The following is a 26,335-nucleotide window of genomic DNA, read 5'->3' on the forward strand; positions in this document are numbered from 1 at the left end:
ACCAAAAATACCAGATTCATATCCCAAACCTAACAAGAGCTAAGAACTCATATGGCGCTTGTGAAGAGGTCGGAAGAGCCAAGAGCATATATGGTATGAGCACTAGCAAAATTTTAAGAATCAATAGATTGATTTAAAAGGAAAATCAGAGGCTTAATGCCGGTTGGGACTTAAAATAAGAGCACTGAGTCACGAGGTCCTTTTAAATATACAAATTCATTAAGATCCAATCACCAACTCGTAAGTTAAAGATACCTCAATTTTTCTAATTTTTCCTCTCCCTTCAGCCCCCAGGTGGTCGAATCGGGGAAAACGACTTTATCAAGTCATTTTGTTCAGCTCCCTGACACGCCTACCAATTTTTATCGTCCTAGCACGTTCAGAAGCACCAAACTCGCCAAAGCACTGAACCCCACCCCCTAACTTCCCCAAAGAGGGCGGATCCAGTCTAGTTACGTCAATCACAAATCTACAACACTTGCTTATTCTACCCACCATTTTTCATCCCGATATCTCCACTCTAAGTGTTTACCCACCATGTTTCATCCTGATCTCTCCACTCTAAGCGTTTTCCAAGATTTCCAGTTTCTCCCTCCAACTCCCCCAAATGTCAACAGATCTGGTCGGGATTTAAATTGAAAGATCTAAAGCACAAGATCCTCCTAAATATCAAATTTCATTGAGATCTGATCATCCGTTAGTAAGTTACAAATACCTCATTTTTTCTAATTTTTCCAGATTACTCCCCCTCCCAACTCCACCAGAGATCATCGGATCCGATCCGGTTATGTCAGTCACGTATCTTGGACTTGTGTTTATTCTCCCCATCAAGTTTCATCACTATCACTCCATTCTAATCGTTTTCCAAGATTTTAGCCCCCTCCCCCAGCTCCCCCCAATGTCACCGGATCTGGTCGGGATTTAAAATAAGAGCTCTGAGACACGATACCCTTCCAAACATCAAATTTCATGAAGATCCGATCACTCCTTCGTAAATTAAAAATACCTATTTTTTTCTAATTTTTCATAATTACCCCCCCCCCCCCCAGCTCCCCCAAAAAGAGAGCGGATCCGTTTCGGTTATGTCAATCACGTATCTCGGACTTGTGCTTATTTTTCCCACCAAGTTTCATCACGATCACTCCACTCTAATCGTTTTCCAAGATTTTAGGCCCACCCCCAACTCCCCCAATGTCACCGGATCCGGTCGGGATTTAAAACAAGAGCTCTGAGACACGGTATCCTTCCAAACATCAAATTTCATTAAGATCCGATCACCTGTTTTTAAGTTAAAAACATACCTATTTTTTTAGTTTTTCCGATTTAACCGTCCCCCCAATCCCCCCAGATGATCGAATCGGGGAAACGAAAATTTCTAATTTAATCTGGTCTGGTTTCTGATACGCCTGCCAAATTTCATCGTCCTAGCTTACCTGGAAGTGCCTAAACTGGCAAAACCTGGACAGACAGACAGACAGACCGACCGACCAACAGAATTTATGATCGCTATATGTCACTTGGTAGATACCAAGTGCCATAAAAATGATGATAATACTAGTTTTATAGACTCGACCCTTCAATGAACATGTAAAAGTGAAAAGACTACATGAAATCAAATTAGAATTAAAACGAGCCAATTGAAAAGCACGAATTAGTTGACCCTAAAGGAGGTCAGCTCAACTACCGGTTTATTTTTGGTCTTGTTCCCTTTTTTTCATTGCTATCACCAGCACCCCAAAAATATATTTTTTAACACTTAGCATAAAATATTGAGAGAAAAATCTTTATTCGAAAACGGTTTTTATGTTTAACGCAAATAATTTTTACTTGATCTTGAGAATGACCTATAGCAAAATTGTGTGACCAGTGTCAATGGTGAGGGTAAGCTGGGCCATAGTGACCCGACTGAGAGCCTTGAAAGAGAATATGGTCAATAGATGGGGGCTGTTAATGGAGTTTATAACCGAAATGCAACACATACTGGTTCAGAGAGATAGATCGGTATATTTAAAAACTATTGTAGCATAGCTAAATTTAGTTTTTTTTTTTTTTTTTTTACAAAATCTTACATTCAATTAAAAATCACACACTACGGCTCAGCACTGAAAATTGATGTGAAGAAAGGCACAAATGAGTTGGCGTAACGATTAGTTCATACTTTAGGGGGTAGAAGTTTATTTTGTAACCGAGTTCGACTGTTGGAAGGGCCTGGTTCGGGTAGTAGTGATCGGTGGCTCATATTGGCTAGGATGGAATTTCCAAATTGTAGAATCAGGTGTTCGAGCCGAACTTTAAGTGGAGATAAATTCAGTTCCGCGAGGGTTTGTCATAGGGTATGTCGCGGTTTCGGAGTATAACCCTTGTTACTCTTTTCTGGACGGACTCTATGTCGCGTACACATGTAGGCATTGAGTAAACTTTCAGTATCTTCCTCTTTTATCGACCCTTTACTTGAGTATGCTTATCCAGTTTGAAACTGATCTTTCACAAGAGCTGGATGACCGAATGGAAGAATGGGTGTTTTTTGTGCTCTTCGTGCGACTATTAATGAGAATTCAAAAATAAAATAAGAAATTCTTTTACTATACATGGCATAAATTCCGATTGTTTAATTTGCCAAATTCCATATTAACAAGTTCATAAACCCGTTCATAACCACAAGTTATGAACTTTCATAAACCACAAGTTTCATAACCTGAAACCTATATGTTCAATGAAAGACGGCTAAAATATATTCTAATTGTTAAATGATTGCTTTTACTAAACAAGATTCAAAACTTACCAAGATTTCCCATTCGACCAGTACGCCCAATACGATGAACATATTCTTCGACATCAGATGGGAGGTCAAAATTGATAACATGCTTGACATGGGGAATGTCCAAACCACGCGCAGCGACCTTCAAACACATACAAACTTTAAGCATTATTCAATATAACCAACTATTACTACCAGGTGTGCAAAAAGTTCCAAAGCTGCCAGTAGCAGGATTTCAAAAACTGCCGACACTTTAGCAGCAGAACCAATGTTTCGACAGCTTCGCTTTGAGTAAAAAGCATTTTTGTACGTAAAATTTGCAGAAAAGCAACAAATGTAATTTAGTATAGCTTGCAGTTAGAAATAACAATGGTTTTCTGAATCACAATCAACAATGTGATCTAATTCGGTGGCAAGACATGCAGTAGCCATAAATATCATACTCAGCAATTTCATATGTACCATTTTATCAAAAGTACTGTATCATATTTATTCTAATACTGATAGTGGAGTATAGTATTTCAAAGTCTGAAGTATACTGTATGTAGCTTACTCCTGTCATTTTATGGATGGAGTTGTACCGCCACTGCTATTGGCATTTAAAAATAATACCCAACTGCATGCTTGATCCTCATTGATCACTATACTACAACTATAAAACGCCCCATTTGATTTTCTGGGAGAACAATATTGATTGGCAGCCTGGCAGTCAAATACATTATGAAGTTGTGATATAAGTTTTGACCTAGTCTAATCACCAAGATAAACAGAGTTGATGCTACATTGTAGTGTAGCTGATTTAGACTACTAATCTTCCACGTTCCCGCTTTCCAATTACCCGTTTTAACTGTATTTACATCTTGATAGCTAACAGCCTTTTTACGATTCTTTAAACTGAAGAATAAATAGTTTTGAGAGAATTTGGCTATTTGTGCGACATTTGAACAAGTATTCACTTTCAGTTGAAGAGAAGTGGAGCAAGTAAAAACTTGACTGCAAGGACAAAGGATGACAATGACTTAAAAGTAAATTTTCACACAGCAACACTGAAACTCAATGAGCTTTTAAAAAATTTAACAAATTTTAAAAAGCAGCAGTGTGAGAGTTCACACACAAAGGAGGGTAGTACGTTACTTCTCTATATGTGTACTCAGTACTAGTTGAATTCGATACCAATCTTTAGGATTCCCTAAAGAATACCATCTTACAGTGCTGGCTGCTCAAAAAATAGGAAAAGCTTTTGTAGTACACTAAGAGAGTACTACTTAGGATCTGCATTTACGCTAGAAACACGATCTAACCATGTTTTGTGCTAGTCGAGAACTGCACTTCGTGGCAAATTTTGAAAACCCTCTGAATTTACAAGATTAAACAAGTGTCCAAGTCGATCAGATTCTCCAATCGTCAGTTCATCCGAGATGGTACTAAATATATTTTCCATAATGGCAGTCCATTCGTCAACTGGGGTGTACCTATTTGTGGCAACGAAAAAGCGTGAATAGAGATTATTCAATAGTTTGTCTAAGAAATCGCAAAGCTTCTGGGAGCTTGCCACAACTACCTCTCTAGATTTCTGAGTCGGGAGATTCCTGCCGAATCTCTCAACTCAGAAACCACATCGTTAAAAATCCTCGGACGCGTCTCTCGTGACATCAGAGGGTTTTGGCGTAAAACTAAAGGAACTCCATGGTATAAAAATGTGTCGAGAAGCGAGAAGACCACTTTCGAGAAGCAAGAAAGTAGCTGAAAATCAACTGGATCACCTGCTGACAGTTGTAGCTTCATTTTGGCGAGGTCATCAATATATTTATCCAGTATATCCGTAATTTTCCATTTAAGAGCTCCACTATTAGGAGTGAAAGGGAAAGACTAGATGTAGTTTCATAAAATATCAATAATCCTTTCTAAACTAAGTACGAAATCGGCATGTATGATCATTTCCAAATAATCGTTTTTATTGTTGCAGAGTAAGGAAAACATCAGGGAGTAGTTGTCTCTGAAATTTTTAAAGACATGTGCTGAGTATGTAGCAAAACTTAGTGGATGAAAAGAACGATGGCTTCTTGAAACTGACACCTTGTGTCTTGGCGAGGATAATCGTTGTTTCAAATCTTTTTCTATAATCCATCTTTTTATTACCGGTGGATATGAGGTCACAAAAACCTGAGACCCACTGTAAAGAATTTCGGGTATCTCCTTCAGCCAATCCAACGTGATGAACTGGATCCCAGTTAAATTTACACCAGGGAGAATCACGGAAATCAAGATATCAAGAAAGAAAATAAATACTACTAACAATCTAGAACGTTCGCCTATTCTGCGTCGATTTCTCGGCAATAATAGCAAATTGTAGTAGCCGTGTAGTAGCGGGTGGGTCTGTACTAAGGCATCTTTGCAGTTGGAAGTAAATAAGTCTGACAAAAATAGGAGTAAGACTTGCGACAAGCATACGAATTTGGTTCGTTTCATCCATAGGAAGGCCTTTCAAGCTATTAAGAGTTATATCGCCTTCGTATTGAAGCTGGGAACCATGACCCACTTTAAGCTGTCGATAAGCATTCAGACCACAGATCAACTTTCGACACGTAAGCTGATCTGCTTTGGACTTTTGGGCAGCGTCATCTAGCAAACTTTGCTTATGAGTTGACAATTCTAGATGCCGAACTATTTTCGTTATTAGAGTTCGGTCGATTTGAATCGCTAGTTCGGTTGATTTAACTCCCTATATTGATTTGAGTCGGTAAAGGTAGTTCCAAGTGAAAAATTTGTAAGTGATTGGATTAGTGATGGCGCAGGTTAAGCACTGGGTCCACAGCTCAGTCTCTTCGTCAAAAATTAGAAGCTTAAACCGCTCGTCTAAAAGAGTCTAAGTCTTATTGTTGGTTTGACAGTATGTGTCAATATGACCAAGGTTTGGAATTCTTAATACTACTAGGTATATTATCTAATATATTATCTAATATAATATTAGATATATATATTAGATAATATATCTAATATAGAGCTTGATGATGATGTCCCTTCGTTTTGAAGCTTTTATCATACTTTTAACTAACGCTAGCTGGTCTGACTAAGGTTACTGCAGAATTGGTGCCATCCGTCCTGAGGCGTTTCTGGTAATCGACTGGTATTGAGGGCGTAGGAGGGTTAGAATTAACTATAGGGTTCACATTGGTAGGCTCTGGGGCACTTAAAGACCTATTGACTGTTCGGTTAACAGGATTGGCTTTTCAATTGATTTATTTTTGAATCAGAAAGTAAGTCAAGCACAGACAATGAGCACACGCCAGCAACATAAGAACGCTGGAACCAGTCGGTTGAATTTCGGTAAACAGTTCATTACTATTTCCTGAACTTTAGGTGGGTCCTCAGTACAGCAATTCAGAGCGAAAGATCATCATCTATAAAATTAGCGCACTCACAAAGCCCACTGCCGAAATATTCACTTCCCAAGCATTTCAAACAGACCTTTCCGAAAATTTTACACTGCCCTTTTGTTTCTCAGATATTAAAATACAATACCTATCTTCGAACTTGACATGTCCTTTATTATAAGTAGCCTATCCATTTAATTTTTCATGCTAAATTTATGAAAGTAATTTAATGAATCTTTTTCCGGAGTTCGACTGTATTTCAAAAGATGTACATCACCTGGTAACAAAAAAGAAAGAATATCAAAAACGAAAACTTATAATTTTTTGTTTTGTAGCTGCTCATTTTAAAAGTTTTAACTCCTGTTGGGTCGAGTTACTTACAGTTTATAACCACGAATTGTTTTATCAATCTTCAACACAGATATCAGGTAGCAAAGTGATAAATAAAGATTTCTGGAAATCATACAAAACTTTACAAGAGAACAATCTGGAAATGGTAACCAAATTTTTACTTTCGGCTACAATATACAATTTTTATGAATCATGTTTAGGGGTCGCTTCCGTTTTAAACAACTATTCCCTAAATTTGAATATAATATATAACTTAATTTCGTCTCATTAAGAGGAGAGGGGGTGCACTTTTTACGGTAAGAATATTATATTTAGGAAAAGTTTTGAGTGACAAATCAAATTCTACCACAATTTTTATTTTATTATTTGTGTCTCAGAGCCTTCATACAGGGTAAATAATTGCTCCAACATTAGAAGTTGTGGAGGGGGGCCTAGGTATTCAAAAAAAATCCAATGCTCTAATTTGAGCAGTATACCTATTCTACAAAATTTCATTCACTTACTTAACAACTTTCGAGGACTGCATAAAGATCCTACACTTCAGTTGAACCACTCAATCAAGCATGGACGCCCACCAAAAATTTTTCAGGGGGAGGACACCAGAGTAGCAATGGTGAGGGGAGGAGGAGGGGAATACATTATAAGATAAAAGGTTATATGCAAAATAACATTTCATGGGAAAAAGAAAAGTACTTAATTTTTGCATACCAAATTAAGCAAAATTCAACAAATTTTTAAATGGTGAAGATTCCTGGCAACAAGATCAATTTCTTTCATCGGTACTTATATATTATACAGCCAACACTCAAGAAATGAAGTTAGGTTCATCTTAATGAAAAATACCAAAACATGATGAAAATATAGTACTTTAGCAACAAATCTGGGATACATATTTGTAGATTGGGGGTAGCCTGACCCAAACTAACCTACCCCCCCCCTAATATGCAAATATATAGCCCAAATTATATAGTTCCAATGTATTCTGTCACTCACCACTGGTTTTCCACTGAACGTAAGCTAATTGTTACTTAATACAGACAGATAAAGCCGGTTTATTCTCGAGTTTTACGCAGCGTAAACTTGAGTGTTGCCGGTATAATACATAAGTACCCTTTAATCTATCACACAATCAATTATTATGTATTTAGAATTAATAAAATGAGACCAAAACCTAGACTAAAAGAAAACAAGACAGACTAAATAGCTGAAAATAAAAGAAGGTCTCGAGTGGTGTGTTCATCTAATTCATAGCTCGATAATGAAAATATCTCCAAATGTACCACGAAATCCCCCCTCTCTGCATAGGTACCATGCTTTCCCTTTTCATTTTACAATAATGTTTCGATCCAACTCTTTTTTTTTAGACCTTTGAAATTAAACAGAATAGCAAAAGAAAATCAAATTTAAACTCACAACCTGTCTAAAATAACCCTCACTACCTTAATGCTCAAAATTATACTGACCGTAGACATGTTCAAAAGAATTTCTTTACCAGTAGCCACAAGAGAATATCTGATGAACTGGTATAGTTTTATAAACATTAAGCTTTTACTAGCATAAGAAGAATGGTCAGTAATTCAATGATCTATTTCTGGTTTTTTATGTGTAGTAAATAACCGAAACGAAAACTTTGGAAAGTAGTCAAAGAATATACCAAGTTAAGTGGAAGTGACAGTTATTAGGGGTGGATTGTCACTAGTGACAAATCACTAGGGGTGGCAACCCTGAACGAAATGAGATTTTTGGGGAATAAATTTTTTTTCGGGAAGACAGATTTTTGGGGAAATTCTCAAAATACGGGGAAAGTGGAAGCACTGGTATTTTCAGACAAAATCTGCCAACAAATTTTACTAGGCCATGAAAACTCCAAGTAGCATTACAACTATTTTACCCCACTTTTTGCACGGCAAAGCACAACGTGTTTTGGCAGTTTTTCTTTGAGAAAAATTATCTTTATATGTAAAAATCGTATTTTCAGACAAAGTCTGCCAACAAATTGGAGAACTGCCAATTAGCATTGCTACTGTGCTACCCCACTTTTTACACGGCGGATTACTACTATTAACCACCCACAGCATAACAAATTCATCCACGACCAACAGAGCTACACACGCTCCATCCAAGTTTATCCATGTTTCACTCTTTGCCCCTTCTAGCAAAGTTCCAATTTCTTTGAAACCATTAACAAGATCTTTGGCAATCTGTAATCCTCCGTCAGTAAGACGTGACATAGCTATCTTAATCTTTCTTCCATTATAGCCTTAGACCATTGAATCGAACCTGATACTTCGTATGGCTTACTTTGTAATATACGACCAGTTAAATAAGTGCCCAAAATTATCTTTAGAAAATACTCCTGGAAAATTGTTAACAAGCCTTCATTGGCTGTTTGAAGTGCCCACGTTTCAAAACCATTTTTGATCATTGGTATCCAAAATATTGATCTTAGTTACAAAATTTAAATTCCGGTTCTTCCAACCTTTTTTATTGCGAGCAATAATAACTATAATAAAACAATACCCTGTAATTGGACTACTATACTTTTTGTATCTTTACTGTATCCACCATCTTTTCAAATAATGCTGACCCGGAGCGCGAAGCTACCCATTTGACTAATTTTCTCTTTACATATCACCACCTCTTCACCGTTATTTATTCCAAGTCACGCGGGTTAGCCTTCTTAACGTTAAATTTCTTCAAATTTCTAGCCTATCTTGCGCCCTGAACTTTCAAAACCTTCAAAATTTCATTCGTTATACTTTTACCCAAGACACTGAAGGATGATTTAAGTCTAGTAGTTTCACCTTCCCATTTGATATTATGTTCTTTCATCGCTTTTGTCGTGCTCCTTATGACGAAGTATATCGATAGTCAAAATAGATCAGTCATACACAATCTTCAAAATTTGTCCTAATCTCCTATTCCAGAAACTCATTTACCACACAATCAACACCCACATCGTTATTATTTTAAATACTTTTAGTACTATCTCTAGATCCTCCTCCCAACGAAATTTCCCTTAGTTCCAAATTGTCAAAAGTCTTTCAGTCTTTTCGACATTATTTCCTTCAACTTACAACGGTTGAACACTTGGTCGAAATATTCGGCCTATCTCTCAGTAACTCTTTCCTATTGAGGCCCTATCCCTATCTTTAAATGGGACGAAGCCAGATTAACTACTCTGTCAATTTATTAAAATGTTAAAACTACACCTTACTATTATCCCGTCTGGCTCAATCTCCTAGATTCTCCGCAATTTTATTGATGACTTTCATTTCACATCTCCTTAATTCATACTTTAATGGCTCCTCTTACTTTCCAGACTGTCAAAGAGTGTGGGTAGTTTTCAAGAGTAAAAACTGACAGTAGTGTCGATATATATATATATATATATATATATATATATATATATATATATATATATATATATATATATATATATAGCTTTTGGCGTTTCTTGGTATTTTTCAGCGTAATAATAAGACAAAAATCTTGAAACTGGCAAAATTAACGTAATAACAACTAATCGATTTCAGCTAGCTTTAAGCATTTTAAGATTCTCCTTCTCAAACTATTTTACTAGAATTGCTCCATTCTTCTAAGGAGATTATTATTCCATCTTCTATGGAGACAAAAGCGACAGAATTAAGTTAAAAGGTAGGAAAAAATTCCAGAAACCATATATACTAGGGAAATTGGATACACAGTACTCCCTGGCTGTTGCTTTAATTAAAATTAAACTAGATAAGTTATAAATACAATAATATAGTTTTGCAGCAATACTTTTGTGTTTGTTATGTCCAAAACTAGATCGATGGCGCTGTCGCATAAAAAAAAAAAAAAAAAAAAAAAAAAAAAAAAAAAAAAAAAAAAAAAAAAAAAAAAAAAAAACAAAGTAAACCTGATTCTCATTTGAAAAAGGCTTCTAGACATACAAAACTCACAGATAACAGCAACATGAGTCATTTGGAATCTCTGATCTCACTAGATTTTGAAGCGCAATCTGATGCACATGGACTGCCAAATTTGACCTCTTGCAAATCAACTGACGTTCGAGTATAATTTTCTCCATACAGAAAACTGCGATGCCTCAAGCAAGAACAGACTTCCTAGATGCATTTATTATTGTTACCTAACAGGGCATGAGTAATTGCGATATTTACGTAAACAGTTGAAACCTACAATACAATTTTCTTTCATATAGAAATTAACTTAAAAATTGAAAAAAAACCCTATTTTCCCAGTTCAGATTAATCGTCGTATCACTACTAAACAGACTTAATCTATGCCACAACTTGGCAACAAATTTAGATACAACAAGAGTTAAAACTTACCGCAGTAGCAACAAGTACAGGCCTTTCTCCAGAGCGAAAGCGACGCAACGCCTCTTCTCTCTCTTTTTGGCTACGATCACCATGAATAGAAGTCACAGGATAGCCCTCACCCCATAAGAAGTCTTCTAGCCCGTCAGCACCTCTTTTGGTCTCAACGAAAACCAAAGTTAGCGAATCGGTGCCTACAAAATTTTTGTTGTTGTAAGAACAGCACACAAAAATTAAAGATACAAACAACTGATTTAAACTAGTCAGATAATTTCTTTCAACAACATATTCAGGTTTCAAATGTCTAAACATCATTCCTTCTCTTATCTAAAAAGAAAACAAAAAACAAAACAGAAAAAACGATAGAATCCAGATTAAGGAGCGAGTAATTCTCAAAAAAGAGCACCACCAGGAAACATTTAAAAAGTCGAAAAAACGTCATTTATTCCGAAACCAAAATATGTACACTTTTTATATACTGTATTTTGATCTTCACAAGAGGAAATATAGCTAAAAAAGAGGAAAGTCTTGCTTTTTATTATGGGCCCTCTTGCCCCTAAATAAACAATGGAATTGGCCTTTAGATCAAGCAAAATTTAGGAAAAACGAAGTTACTAAACGAATATTCTAAAACGAAAGCCGAAAAAAAAAGAAGCACAAACCAAAATTTTGATCAGTCCGAATAAATTAGATCTTATTACGTGTTTCTTAGTCTTATGCCTGTGAAAAAAAAAAAAAAAAAAAAAAAAAAAAAAAAAAAAAAAAAAAAAAAAAAATTGAATCCTTGACAAAACCAAAGTGAAAAAATATCCATTCTACTGTCATAACGCTTTATTCTTATGGAGATGCCAACAAAATTTGGTCATCTCTTAAAAACACAGTAAGCCATAAATTTTACCACTTGATAACAATGATATACTAGCGATAGGAAAAAAAACAGGTTCACTTACTCTTTTCTGACCTGAAGAGGCCGGCAGCATTCAATAAATCAAGAAGAAAGGATCTCTTATCATGCTCTTCTACCCAAACAATTTTCTGTGTTATGTTCTCAGATGCTGATCCAACGCGGCCAACGGCCAAGAAAATGTAGTTTTCTAAGAAATCTCTAGCAAGCATCTAGAAAGGAAAAAAAAAAACATGTGAAAAGCTGCAATCATGGACATAAAGAAGATTCGAGATCTCCAATGTCAAAATTTTCAATCAAGCAGTTCCTGGCGACGAACTGCAAGCAAGGAGCGGCCCCTCTCAATAGCAACCGACACTTAAAAAACGGAATTTTGTTATCAATAGATACATCAAAAGAATCAAATTTTCATGCTGATTTCAAATATGCTGATAGCATATCAAAAGTTATCACACAATCAGATTCAGCGTATCAGAGAACCCTAATGTAGAGGTTTCAAGCTTCTATCTGCAAAAATGTGGAATTTTGTATTTTTGCCAGAAGAAAGATCCAGGATGTGTGTTTATTTGTTGTTGTTTTTTTTCTTTGTGATGGTATCTACCAAGTGACCCTAGAATATCGCCAGAGGGTCCATTCAAATGGAAAATTGGAAAGCAACTAGTCCCCCTCCCACACTCAATTTTTTTCCAAAGCCACTCGATCAAAATTTTTTGCTCAGCAGAGTCGAAAAACCTAATAACTATGTCTTTGAGGACGATTTAATCCCCTACAGTCCCCGGGGGAAGGGCTGAAAGTTATGAGCTTTGCCCATTGTTTACATGAAGTATTAGTTATTGGTATAGATAACTTCGAAGACCACACTGCCTTTCCATGACGAAAGTAAAACAGTTCAAAATAGGGATGATACCTTTTTATTGACAGTGAATAGATATAAAATTATTTAACTGGATATTTCGAACACATATACAGTGTTCATCATCAGCAGTAAAAAGTTTTATCTATTCACTGTCAATAAAAAGGTATCATCCCTATTTTGAACTGTTTTACTTTAGTTATTGGTAAGTATACACACGTTTTCAGGGGAATTTTTCTGGTGGGGGGGGGGGGGGGTCGGTGAGAGGAAGTTATGTGAGAGGATCTTTCCATGGAGAAAGTTTTCATGGGAGGGACATTTCTATGAAGGGGCACCGGATTTCCGAGCATCATTTAAAAGCGATAGAAATTAAATAGAAAAACAAGATTTTCAACAGAAAGTAAGGAGCAACATAAAAACTCAAAACAAACAGGAATTGACTAGGGGGAGAACCCCCTCATATACGTAACAATTTCTGTTCGCTTTAAATTTTAATGTTGCTCCTTACTTTCAGTTGAAAAGAAAATTTTATGTAATAAAATAAGATGGATTAAGGGTCTCTTCCAGCTAATACATAAAAATTAGTGATACTGACTTGCATTTAGCCTATAATATATCGACATCATATTGGCAGCTTTACTGTCACAGCGAAACATCAAGTTTGTAGTGGTAACAACGGCCAAATAAAAAGTAAACCAGCCCTCCACAAGAAAAAAAAACATCTTTTGGAAACCATCAAATAAGAAAATCACTCATTTCATACTTCTTTAGAAATGGTAAATATTGCCTGGATTCAACTTAGTAACATTTAAAGTCAGAAAAAGGAATGGTTTACTATTTCAAAAAATAACTTGAGACCCATTGTTATGACTCATAATCGAAAAAACTTAAAACCACCAGAGAAAGGTTCCTAGCCAAAAATCGTTTACTGGAAATTCACATTTCTCCACCTAAATATTCAAAAAAGTCTTAAGGTAGAGTAGTAACACTGACGCTGGACAACCCCGATCATCACCAGCGCTAATTGCTTGTTGGACAGTCAAGGGATGTGATTGGGGGTTTATTTGACAGATCAAATTTCTTTTTTCCGTTAGCTTAAACATCCGTCTTGAGTGCCAAAAAAGGGCTAAAATGGGATTTTTGTTTTTTACCAACGCTATTAGCCTACTGAATACCACAATGTTCAAAATAATATGGTTTGACTCTCAACTTCAGCGGTTCTCAAACTGTAGTGCGTGAACCCCACGGGGACACGCAAAATTTTTGGAGGTTATGCAACCGGCCAAAAAAATATAATAAAACAACCCTTTAGCTCTAGGACTGGCAAAATTGTCAGAATTGTCCCTTTCGGACTCTCAAGCGGTTTCAGTGGCGTCACGTTGACGTGCATGCGATTGCGTTATTCTTGTGGTGTGTCGTGTTATCCTGCAGAGACTCAATCCTGTTCATATAGTGTGTCGGTGTATTGATTCAGGTACGTAAGTGAATTTTACAGTAAACATTAACAATGGATAAACGGCTCCTAAAGAAAAGGCTTCATGACAATCTGAATCGAAGTTCTAGACCATTAACTTCACAAAATGAAAGTAGTCCTGAACGTGTTGTTACTAATGAGCAGCACAAGAAAAGAAAAAGAAAAAGAAGAACTGGCAAATGAATCTAAAATGAAGAAAAGAAAACATGACGAGTTGTACTTAAAATTAAGTTTTACATGGACTGGAAGCTCAGACAAGCCTAAATCACAATGCATTGATTGATCTGAAATTTTATTAAACAAATCTATTAAATCTTCTCTTTTAAAACGCCATTTCGAAAGTAAACATAAGAATTCAATAAAATAGAGTTACAGTACTTAGAACGTCTTTTGGAAGATCTTAAAAGTAGGAAAAACACAATAAAACAGTTTTCCAGTGCAGAAAAAAAATGGAAGTGCTATAAAAGCTTCTATCAAAGTTAATCATTTGACTGTGAATGCTGATAATAACCAGACTATTGGCAAAAATCTAATCCTCACTGCCGTGGCAGAAATTGTTTTTTGAATGTTTGGAGAGAAAGCGCAAAAAGAATTAAAACAGTTGCATCATCAAATGATCCAGCTTCAAGGAGAATTAGTGATATGGCGTATGACACAAAAGAACAACTTGTCTCAGCAACTCGAGGTAGTTCTCGCTTTGGTATCAACTCGTTGAAACCACGGATATCACTGGCATAGCACAACTGATCGTTTTTGTACGTGAAATTTTTCAAGACGAAATATTTGAAGATTTTTTCAAGTTGCTAGATTTTTTCCCCAAAAACCATCTAGAGTGAAAAACTGTCAGTGTATGGATATGAGCGGTACGGAAGGCTCTGAGCGGTCACATTACGGGACTTGTAGATCATGTTAAAAGGATTCAACTGAGTGTGAGTTCACTCATTGTGTACTTAACCAAGAGGCTTTGGTGGCGCAGAACCTCCCTGATGAACTTAAAGATGTCCTTGAGCACAGTTTTATAATTGTGAACTTCATAGAAACTAGACTCAAAAATCTCGTTACTTCAAAATTCTAATAAACAACAAAGAGAGATAAAACTCTACAAAAAAAAAAACCTCAAAACGAGACGACGGCCAATAGAGAGGAAAGACTAAAACAACGCGGATATTTCGCCTGTATCCAAACAAGGCGTCCTCAGCACAAGATAAAAAGAAAACTAAACTAAAAACAAATAAAAACCACCACCAATAATAATAAATACAATTGTCGCTACTTATCCACGTAGGGAAAAGAAGCTATTCGAGTTACTTCAATGACAGTCAAAGAGCAACTGAGGAAAAATTATGAAAATTGTTCATAAAAGTTAACTTTTATAAAAGTTAACCTTGCTGCATAAAATTAAAAGTTATAAAAGTTAACTGCTGGTATAAAAGAACTTTCATAAGAAATTTCGGCTTAAGAACTTTCATTCAAAATTATATGCCAGGAAATGGGGAGCCTCCATGATAACTTATTGCTACATGCGGAGGTACAATGGATTTCTTGGGGAAATGTTTTGTCCCGTGTATTTGAACTCCACAAAAAATTACATTTTTTCTTTACAGGACACGAATCGTATCTGCCTTCTGTACTTACTGATTTTGATTGGCTTGTGAAGCTGGCTAATTTAAATGATATTTATTTACAACTCAACATCAGGAGTTTACGAGTATACCATGCAGTGCAGCGTTACTGATAATTTTATGTAAAAAAAAAAAAAAAAAAAAAAAAAAAAAAAAAAAAAAAAAAAAAAAAAAAAAAAAAAAAAAAAACTGATTCAATGATAAAAAAAGATCAATCTCTGGAAAAAAAAAATGGAAAAATACAACTGCGAGCCGTTTGAAAGATCACATATATTTTTGCAAAATAATGAGAAAAACCTATATGATTTCACTGAACTCAAGACTCAAATGAACCACCATTTGAATGCATTGAAGATCCGCATAAGAGAGTACTTTCCACCTTTGGATAAACAGTTAGACTGGATACGTGACCCCTCTAATACTGATACTACGGACACCAACCTGACTACCTCTCAAAAGGAGTAACTCATTGAAGTCTATATGATACCACGCTGAAAAATAATATTTGACTGCTGGTACTATATTATTAGATTTCTGGATGGGCATTTGGAAGGAATACAAAGAATTGTTAGGCAGAGCTGTTAAATTTCTAAGGGTTTTCCACTACTTGTTAATATGAAAAGGGTTTCTCAAGTTTAACCTATCTTAAAAGTAAATCTAGAAACGAATTAAATCTTGATGATTTAAGATTTGTATTTAACTAAGTTAAGACCCAATTTCGATAAACTGAAAGGGAAATAAGTTCATCCTTCTCACTAATCTCTTTGAAAGTAAGCGCTTTTTGTTCTTTACATTATGTGTGTTTGTTTTTAAATAAAATGTTTGCAAAACATATCTTTTGTTTTTACTTAAACAAGATGTGTAATTGAGTTTAAAAGGTTAAGACTTTAAGATTTGTTTGAAATTTTAGCTATAGTTTACTTAGTAGCGGTAACTGAGAAGGGATACCTAAAATGTTTTGTGGGTAAAAAATGGTACAGTATCTAAATATGTTTGAGACCCACTGCTTTACTTTATTTAAATGCTTGATGATTGCATCAGAAGAAACAATTAGGACATCGTACCCCGCATAATGCTTCCAAAAGAGGGAATGATCCCTTGTTATCTATATATATATATATAAAAAAAAAAAAAAACATAATCAGTCTCAGCTTACAGGGGAGGCCTTAGGCATGCACAAGCCCTTTTCAATAATAAGGGCATAAGGGTATGGGGAAGACGAAGGTCTTACCAATTGGATACTGTTTTCTATTATGCCCAAGGCCTTGCCTAAACCCATTACCCAATTAAAGAGAATATACCGAACGAAAGAGATATAACTAATATTTTTCTATGGGGAATAGATTTTGTAAAAGGGAAGTCTCCTTTTCTGCAGTTACAAAAAGACAACGGAATACGAAAAAGAGATTATCTTACCTGAATTTCTTTAGGAAATGTAGCAGAGAACATCAATGTCTGTCGCTCTGGTGATCCGGGCATAGAATTTTTCTCAACAATTGCGCGGATCTGTGGCTCAAATCCCATATCTAGCATACGATCCGCTTCATCCAAGATTAGAAACCTTAAAAAAAGGAAAACATGAAAACAATATGAACACAAATAGCGATTTTAAAGTGTTAGAACTATTATACGTTAGCTGTATCAGTAAGGTGAGATAATATGATAGCATAAGATCACCTAATTGGCACTGCACAAAGAAAAGACAAAGAATAAATTTTTTGTTCTTTTTTACAGCCCACTTCTATCTTATTAAATGAAAATTCTCTTGTATGGGTGCTGTGTTATTTAAACTGTTTTGTTCGAAATTTACCCATTAATAACCACGATACAGCCTACCTTTTGGTTCATATAAGGAAAGTGTGTTGCTTTTCTGTTATTTTCCTCGGTTTGAGGCAAAGCAAAAGAATACATCTCCTTTTTCAGATTCTTCCTAAGTGATCTGTTTTATTTTTATTTTCAATTATATTTCTTTTTTATCATCGATTTTCCCTTTCCTCAAAAATGCTGATTATGCAATTTTTCACCCAGAATACCCCATTGAAAATTTTAAGTTACTCCCTGGACAGGTGGACCCAGTCAAAGCCCCGTTTTATCAATCCAACTTAGCCAAATAAAAATTTAAGCATTATGAAATAGTGCTTGGTTTTTAGATGCTAACTAATCATCGCACTTTATTTGAGATACTCTGTACAAACAACTGCTAAAATAGTAATGAAATTGACTATAAACGTTAGTTTCAAGGTAACACTGTGAAATAAATACCAAGATAATTCTATATTGCATCTATCGTTCTTATATGAAACGGTTACTAAAACCCTCAAAGGGTGGAGTGCACAAACATATGCCTTTCCCTTTTTCTAGAAAAATTGCTACTAGGACTGCCATTTACGGCTGGATTAGAGAAGACGGTACAATTTCTTATAATACTAATACAAAAGTCAACAAGAGAAGTTAGAAAATACCCAGGAAAGGTCAATATGATCCAGCAAGGTGTACCGTTAGTTAATTAAAGCTTCACATTTAATTGAAAAAATAAGAAATGCCCGCTATTTCATCAGATAGCTGAGAAGTATCTTATGGTACCTGTGATGTGTGCTTTTTTTAAACCTTTTTTTAAGTATAAATCAATGGTTAAACAAAGCAGTTAAACAAAGCAGGATAACAATTAAAGTGGTCCGAAAAAGACACCGAACCCTATTACTTTGAAATCTAGACCTGACAACTCACAAAATAAGCTGCAGATATTTGGAGCCGGTGAAAATACTATAAATCCATTTATTCACCTAAATAACAAAAATTTACGCAAAAGTAAAGATAAAAAATGCATAAAAATTGCTCTATACCTTGAGTACAGTAAATATTAAGGCAGTCGATATATCGAGGTTATTAATAGTAGACATAATAGTTTGCTAATAAGCCAAAAATAAGGCCATAATTACGATTTTCATTTTTGCCAACACGGTCATTTATAATCTCGAGTGAGGATACAAAAAAAAAGCAAAGGATTACTCCCCTGAGCTTCAAATTCACTGTTTGTCGTCAAAAAAAAATAAAGACAATATTTTCACGATAAAAAGAGCCAAATGATGATAAGTTCGTTACTAACTTGCAATATTCAAGTCCAATCTTGCCACGATCCAGCATATCGTGCAGACGACCAGGTGTAGCAACCAGAAGGTGACAACCACGATCAAGTTCAGCCATTTGGCTTCTCAAATCGGCACCCCCATAGCTAAAAAAAAGCACAACCTATAGTAGCAACTTTTAGACCAAAGGAAAAATTTAATATTTATTTAAGATGTAATGTAACTTCTGCAATTTCCCCTTTATATCTAGTCACTAAAAAAAAAACACTCACAACAAAAATAATATATAAAACAGAAAAAAAGTTCTACAGTATTTATGAGGTTATAACCCTCTAGATTTTCACTGGAATTAATTTAAGTTTGATATAGTTGTAAACTACTAATTTCACACTTTGGTTGCTACAATATTCTTGGATTCTCGAATATCCTAAATTTGAGAAGCCATCCCACAAATGATTTTCAGGCATCTTGAGTAAACAGTGCAGGGGGAAACAGTTTCTACTGTCCCCCTCCAATTTAGTCAAATAGGTATTGACTAGAAATCTAATAGGGTTATTACTGGAGACAAACATTTCCAACACATCCGTGCATTAGATAAAGGACAGCAGGTTAGCTGTGATAATTAAAATAGCGACATACACGATTTTTGTAGCTTCAGGAGAGCCAAATACAGAAACAAGTTTGTCGGCTGTGGTCACTCTGAAAGATGAGGCTAATGTAGATAAAGGGAGCATGTTTTAAACAATTTTTCTATGCTCTTTTCGGTGGTATAAATTCAATTCAAGCATTCCGAACAAATCCAAATTGTCCTGTTTTATAGCGCATAACTCCTTTTTCCTTGATAAAAAAGAAGACAAATGCCAGGCCCACATAATTATAGCTCCATAAGGTAATATCTAGGTCCGGAAGAACAGGATTAAAAAGAAAACATGTGCAGTGTACGCATCTTCATCTTCGTAAAGGTAAGAGATAGGACAATTGTGACTGCACCATCCGATTCGTGACGATTTCGGCCCCAAAAGATGGATGGATGGATGATATTCTATCAGCAAGTGAAATTGACATCATTTTCATACATATCTGGAAAAGCCTTATGTAAGGTGAGTCTCTCCACTCAGACTATCTGTCTTGGCTTTATCTCCAATTAGCCATTGATTGATGGCAACTTGATTTTAATTTAAAAATCAACATAACTCATTTCCAACCAAAATGGCGTATGTCGCCCTTTTGATTATCACAACCAAGGTTAAGATAGATGAACTCTTACAGGTCTCAAATATCAGTTCCATATGGAATTAAAGCATTCTGTCCAGGGTATTTTAGTTTTCTATATATATAAAAAAAAGAGCCAAGAGCTCATACGGCACTAGTGTTAATTTTAGGTCAGAACCTAAAATTACACTCGGTACTTGAGTTATCGATTTTGCTGTTCTTTGTTTATTGGCAATTATTACATAGATAAACTTGCAAATACAGTGTTCCAGTAGTCTCTTCTTGTTCGGTATTGTAACGTTAGTCCCATCAAGTTTCATCCGATCTCTCCATTCTAAGCGTTTTCTAAGATTTCCGGTTTCCCCCTCCAACCCCCCCCAGTGTCACCGGATCCGGTCGAGATTAAAAATAAGAGCTCTGAGACACAAGGTCCTTCTAAATATCAAATTTCGTTAAGATCCGATAACCCGCTCGTAAGTTAAAAATACCACATTTTTTCTAATTTTTCCGAATTAACCGTCCTTCCACTCCCCCCCCCCCCCATATGGTCGCATCGAGGAGGCGACTATTTCTAATTTAATCTGGTCCGATCCCTGATACGCCTGTCAACTTTCAGCGACCGCTATATTGATCACGTATCTATTTTCGGATCTTCTTCATGTAAAAATTGGGGTGGTCGGGGATTCGAACCTATATATATATATATATATATATATATATATATATATATATATATATATATATATATATATATATATATATATATATATATATATGTATATATATATATATATATATATATATATATATATATATATATATATATTATATATATATATATATATATATATATACATATATATATATATATATATATATATATATATATATATATATATATATATATATACATATATATATATATATAGTTAACTTCATAAATGAAGTTAACTAGAGAAGAAGTTGCTCTAGTCGAGACATCTAATCATTCCGAAGAGATATTAACTAGGTTAGCCAGGTAAAGAATGATTGCTTAGAATAGCTGTTAAAATTTCTAATGAAACAGGTGACGTGAGATTTAGAGTAGACCGCTATGGAATGGGTCCTTAATACAAAAATAGGCCATGAATTATTTTTGAGATTTACAAATTTTTATTCTAGACAAATATAAGCCACATCTCTATATTAACTTTATCAACGCGGCATTCTAGTCGATATGGTGTCTCAAATCTCAGATTAATTAATTTTCTTTAAAAATTACGACATCAATTGATTACATCACTCTGATCAATTGATTAGATTTTAGAAAGCCACATCTTTGCAGATGCTTTTCGAAAGTAAAAAAAAATGTGCTGAAAAACCAATGGAAATATTAGAACAATCTTACAATAAACTAACTAGCCTATTTAAAAAGAAAATCTGCTTTTTAGATAGTTCTACAAATTTAACTTTTAAACTGTTCCATAAAAAAGCTGAAGTCTTTAATGCGAATTAAAATAGTCTCAAAAACGCTCGAGAAATGAAACGAATTGTTTAGTATTTAATTAATTAAGAAGTTGTTTAACGATACCAGCTGAAAAAAAAAGTTGAACTTACACAACAGCTGGGCGAACCTTGGAGCGATAGCTAAATTTCTTGGCTTCATCAAATATCTGAGTTGCCAGTTCTCTAGTTGGGGCCAAAACCAAGGCAATAGGATATTGCTTCCTTCTATATCCTCCCCCACGCGACTGAAAGAATATTGTATTTAGTTTGTTATTAACTAACCCTGTACCCCATTAGATTAAGTAGCAACTAAAAAAAAAATATTCAAAGCAGGTAAAATTCCTTAAATCAGAAACTTTTTAATACACAAATAACAATGAGAAGTTCCAAAATTTTCGCTTCACATCGAAAACGCCTTTATCAACAGAAAAGACAAGCCCAGACAAAATGTATATTAAATGACACAATAAACGTTATGCAGAAAGCGTTTTTGTTTTATTTTTCTGAAAACAAGGGTGTGTATGTATGTATGCGTGAGTGCGTACTTTTCAAACTCTAGGATGGGGGGGGGGGCAATTTTGCTGCTTTTTCGAATTTTCGGTGGAAATACCAAAAAGGCATTGTTTATTGAAAATACGAAAAAGAAGGCATTTTTCAAGATCTGGAGGGGGGGAGGTAATTGAGCAACACGTTTATCTTCATTTTTTTTATTGAATAAGAGCTTTGTAACGATCAAGGCTACGTGGCAACTCAAAACTGAATTTTACTGATTCACTAAACTGAATACACTAAACTGAATTTTACTGATTCTTTTTTACGTATATTTTTTTTGTAATGCCACAGCTGTTTTCTACACAAGTAGCTTAAAAGTCCAAGATCCTTGTCTTCATAGTTTGAGATTTCTTCGGTAAACTTGGATTTTAGGACATTTTGAAGTAAAAATAAACTTGCACTTAAGTAACGAATTTTATATTAAATAGAAATACAGTTTTGTGTACAGGTTTCACTATTTGTACTTTCAAGTATATATATGGAAAATATATTCACTTTCAATTATTTCAATTTTTATTCCAATTACTGTTTTATTTTATTTCAATTAGTTTCAATAAAATTTATTTCAATTACTGTCTTTAGAAAAAGTCCCCAGTCCAGATATCTCTAAGTTTCTTTTCTTTTTTTTTTGCAAACGTATATTTCGTCTTAGAAGAACTGACTTGCTCAACATTCAGATTTTACGCGCTAGTTGTGCTTTCGTACACACTGCTCCGCCCCAAGGTGAATTAATGTCATTAAACTAGTATCAATGCATTGGCAACAATTGGTCCTTTTGCTAATCAAACTTCTCAAACTTAATTTTACTGATCCCAAGCCCATTAAGGAACTAAAACCTGAATTCTCTGGCAACTACCAACTTTCTTTCTGCTCTTATCAGAGGGGTGAAGCTTGATGAGAGTTTCATTGAAGTCCTCATCAAGGTCCTCTTCCAACGGTGGAGGGATATACTAAGCTAATTCCCAACATAAAGGATTGATTTTAGTGACATGAACAAGATGACGTTCATACTGCCGAAAAACAAAAACTTGCATATTGATCGAAAGATATTCAAACAACGATAAGTTCTCGGCACTATTCACCGACCTTAAATAGAATAGAACACCTTTATTTATACAAGCAATTATAGTTTAGAATAAAAATTCCAACTAAATGACGCTAGTACTTACAAAGAAAATAAGAAAAACACAAGACTATAACTTATTAAACAGTGACATGTAAAAAGGAACGAACGAATTGGCGAAACGGTTTGTTCTTGGAGCAGGCAATTGCAGTCTCACTTTGTTAGCTAACCCTGTGTTTATTCTATTCCTCATAACTGGTGGTAGAATCTCTCCATGTTTTCACTGCTAAGAAGAAATCGGTCAAATTTGCGGATCAAACCCAAACGACGTTCGTGAAGGAACGGTAGTTGTAGGAGAGATAATGCCGGTTCATCACTTGCATATGCGTCTGAAAGAATAACTCTAAAGATTTTTTTTTTGTAGTGACTCAAGTTGATCGCTTAGGTAGCTTGTGTTGTTGACTTGAGGGCCCCATACAGGGCAAGCATACTCGAGAATTGGTCAGATGTATATAAGATAAGTGTACACATCGCACCATTTGCATTTACAGTGATTGTACCAACATGAGTAATAAACTAGCAGTCAACACTAGACGTGACACTTAGAATTACAGCCGAAGATACACTAGGATGCAGTGGAGGAGGACTGACTAAGTCCCTATTAAGACGATTAAAGTGCAGGATTTTGGTTTTTCTTTCGTTGATTTGAAGGCTGTTGATAGTACATTGGTCTTTAAAGTTGCACACTATTGCATCACTTAATTGGGGAGTTTTCAATGAGATTTCAGAAGAACTGAAGAGTCGTCTACGTACTTAAATCTGTCCTCAAATTCAGAAAGGGCAAAAGTTTATAACTGCTAAAAACAATAGCGCTGCAAGTCTCGTGCCTTGTGGAGCACCACGCGTGAGCTCAGCCAATTCGAAGTTGGTGTCTCCAGGGAAAAGGCTGTAGACGCTCTGGAAACGGTCTTGCAAAAATCGATCCCTATAAGGAGAATATGATTGCGTGCAGCCATTGCCGTAAACTTGTCACAGCTATGAAATAGCGAATAAGACTAAAGGCTTTTCGGTAATCCACTAGGAGAGGATCGACAATCGCACTTCCTCCTTCAAGCCACTCGACAATGAGGTGATACATTCTCACAAAGTAAACAATTGTGCTGCTTCCTTTCAAGCATCCGTACTGATATGGGCCAAGAGAAGGAGAAACCTGTGACATCAGCTTACGGTATATAAACGTTTCGGCCACCTTAGACAGGTTCGGGGTTAATGAGATAGGTCGGAGTTAGTCGCAAGCCTTGGAACCCTTCACTTTGGGTATGACACGAACGTACACTCTCTTCCAAGCACTAGGGAACACTTGATCTTGGAAACACTCATTAAAAATGGAGAGTGGCTTGGCAAGCAAAATAGCAAATTCACGTATTTAAACCCATGTGTAAGCAATCAATTCTAACCGTGAAGAAACCATATTTGAAGAAAATGTTCTAAAGACACTGGGAGGAACTACTTGCCCTAAATTATCCGCAGATTAATAACGTGAAAATACTTTTTGCAAAACCCACTTCAAACACAGTATCTAAAAGCAAGAATTAATTTCTGACACTCATCTAGAGGCAAAAAAAACAGTAAGCATAATATTCAAAGATACCTGGTATCCATTGTGAACTGGTCCATTTTCATAAATTCTATTCAATATGGGTATCAAGAAAGCAGCAGTTTTTCCAGAGCCAGTTTGAGCGCATGCCATTAAATCTCTTTTGCCAAGAATAATGGGTAGAGCAAATTTTTGCACTGGAGTTGGACGTTGATAACGAGCCAGCACAATATTTTCTTGCATAATCTCTGTCATTTTAACTTCGTCATACTGAAATACAATTAAAAAAAACTTGTAATGGTAAAAAAGAAAGAAAAAAGTTCTAATAAAAATAGTGTAGAAGTAAGGTTAAGGGAACAGTAAAAGCACAAGAGACTTAAATACAGTAAATTTGGCAACAATTGAAAAACAATTTTTTTTTCTCTCTCATAAATCATTTGCTTTTACAAGTTTGAATTGTCAGGTACAAGGACAGCGTTGTCCCTTTCTAAAAGTTAGTCACCGCTTTAGTAAGCCGAATCGTTTGAACCATGTTTACTTTTAGTGAGAACATGACGTTCTCAACAAATTGTGATAAAAGAAAATCTTATTAGATTTATCACTTTTGGAAAATCAAGGAAACAAGCGATGGTTAACACAACCGAGTTTTAATCCTAGATATACAACGTTATTACTGCCATACACATTTGAATTGACGACCAAATTCAACCAACTTTAAGCACTTTTACTTTTAATGAGATATACAACGTTATTACTGCCATACACATTTAAATTGACGACCAAATTCAACCAAATTTAAGCAAAAATTATCGTTGTGGATAAAGAGATACGTCTATTTTTTTTAAAACAGCTACTATAATCATTGCGTGGTAAATACGTTTGGGATACATTATTTTTTATGTATCCCATTATTTTTATTTTATTTTTTATATTTATATATTTTTTTATATTTATATGTTTATATTTTTTATTTTATTATTTTTATATTTACATTATTTTTCCAAGTGAAAAGTTGACCCTCTTATCTGAAACTAGTAAGCAAAAGATACACATCTAAGAATTTTGTTTTCAAGAATTGCAACTATGACTCTTGATACTTAGTCATTTTTAGATACTTCATGTTGAAAACAATATAGGTTATTCCTTCTTTTTTTTTTCATGGCTTTGCTAATTGGGTAAACTAATTTTCTGGCAACCCTAGGATGGATAGTTTTAAAAGAGGCACCTTTAAAAGTAAGAAAAACAGACTTTTTTGAACCCTTTTCTGAAATGGGCTTCGAAGTTGTAGTTAAAAGTATCTTTCGACGAAATGAAAGCAGCGAAATGCAGCAGATAAGGGGAGGAGTCCAAGGCTTTTCCTCACAAAATTCCCGAGTTTTCTACATAAATTTAACAGATCATCTTTATAGCTTTTTACTTACCAGACTAAGATAACCCACCCCCCTCTTGCACACCTGGAGTGTGTTAATGTTTTTAACTTTCGACTATATTTCAGTTTTTTCCTGTCTTAGAACGATATGCGGTCCAATTAAAGAGATATGTCCTGGTTGATTCAGTAATTCAAAATTTGTACTAGAGTAAAGGCCCTCACGAGCAAAGAACTATAAAAAAAACTTGCTATTGCAAGCTTCCTTGTGTAATATCATTTCTTATTTAAATCATGTGATTTACTTAGTTGGTCA

At 35.1% G+C, this 26,335-nt stretch overlaps 1 protein-coding gene across 1 annotated transcript in view; it reads right to left on the minus strand.

Annotated features, from left to right (window-relative positions):
* The window catches only part of LOC136040738 (ATP-dependent RNA helicase DDX3X-like), a 60,295-nt gene that overhangs the window by 12,278 nt on the left and 21,682 nt on the right, over nucleotides 1–26,335 (minus strand). The window contains exons 6-12 of the mRNA XM_065725045.1: nucleotides 24,708–24,923; nucleotides 21,553–21,686; nucleotides 18,765–18,890; nucleotides 17,075–17,219; nucleotides 11,756–11,921; nucleotides 10,818–10,999; nucleotides 2,783–2,900 (exon numbers count right to left, since the gene is read on the minus strand). Coding sequence (XP_065581117.1) covers nucleotides 2,783–2,900; nucleotides 10,818–10,999; nucleotides 11,756–11,921; nucleotides 17,075–17,219; nucleotides 18,765–18,890; nucleotides 21,553–21,686; nucleotides 24,708–24,923 — 1,087 coding nt within the window. The remainder of the gene's footprint in view (nucleotides 1–2,782; nucleotides 2,901–10,817; nucleotides 11,000–11,755; nucleotides 11,922–17,074; nucleotides 17,220–18,764; nucleotides 18,891–21,552; nucleotides 21,687–24,707; nucleotides 24,924–26,335) is intronic.

Source organism: Artemia franciscana, chromosome 21, assembly GCF_032884065.1.
Source record: "Artemia franciscana chromosome 21, ASM3288406v1, whole genome shotgun sequence".
Lineage (NCBI taxonomy): Eukaryota > Metazoa > Arthropoda > Branchiopoda > Anostraca > Artemiidae > Artemia > Artemia franciscana.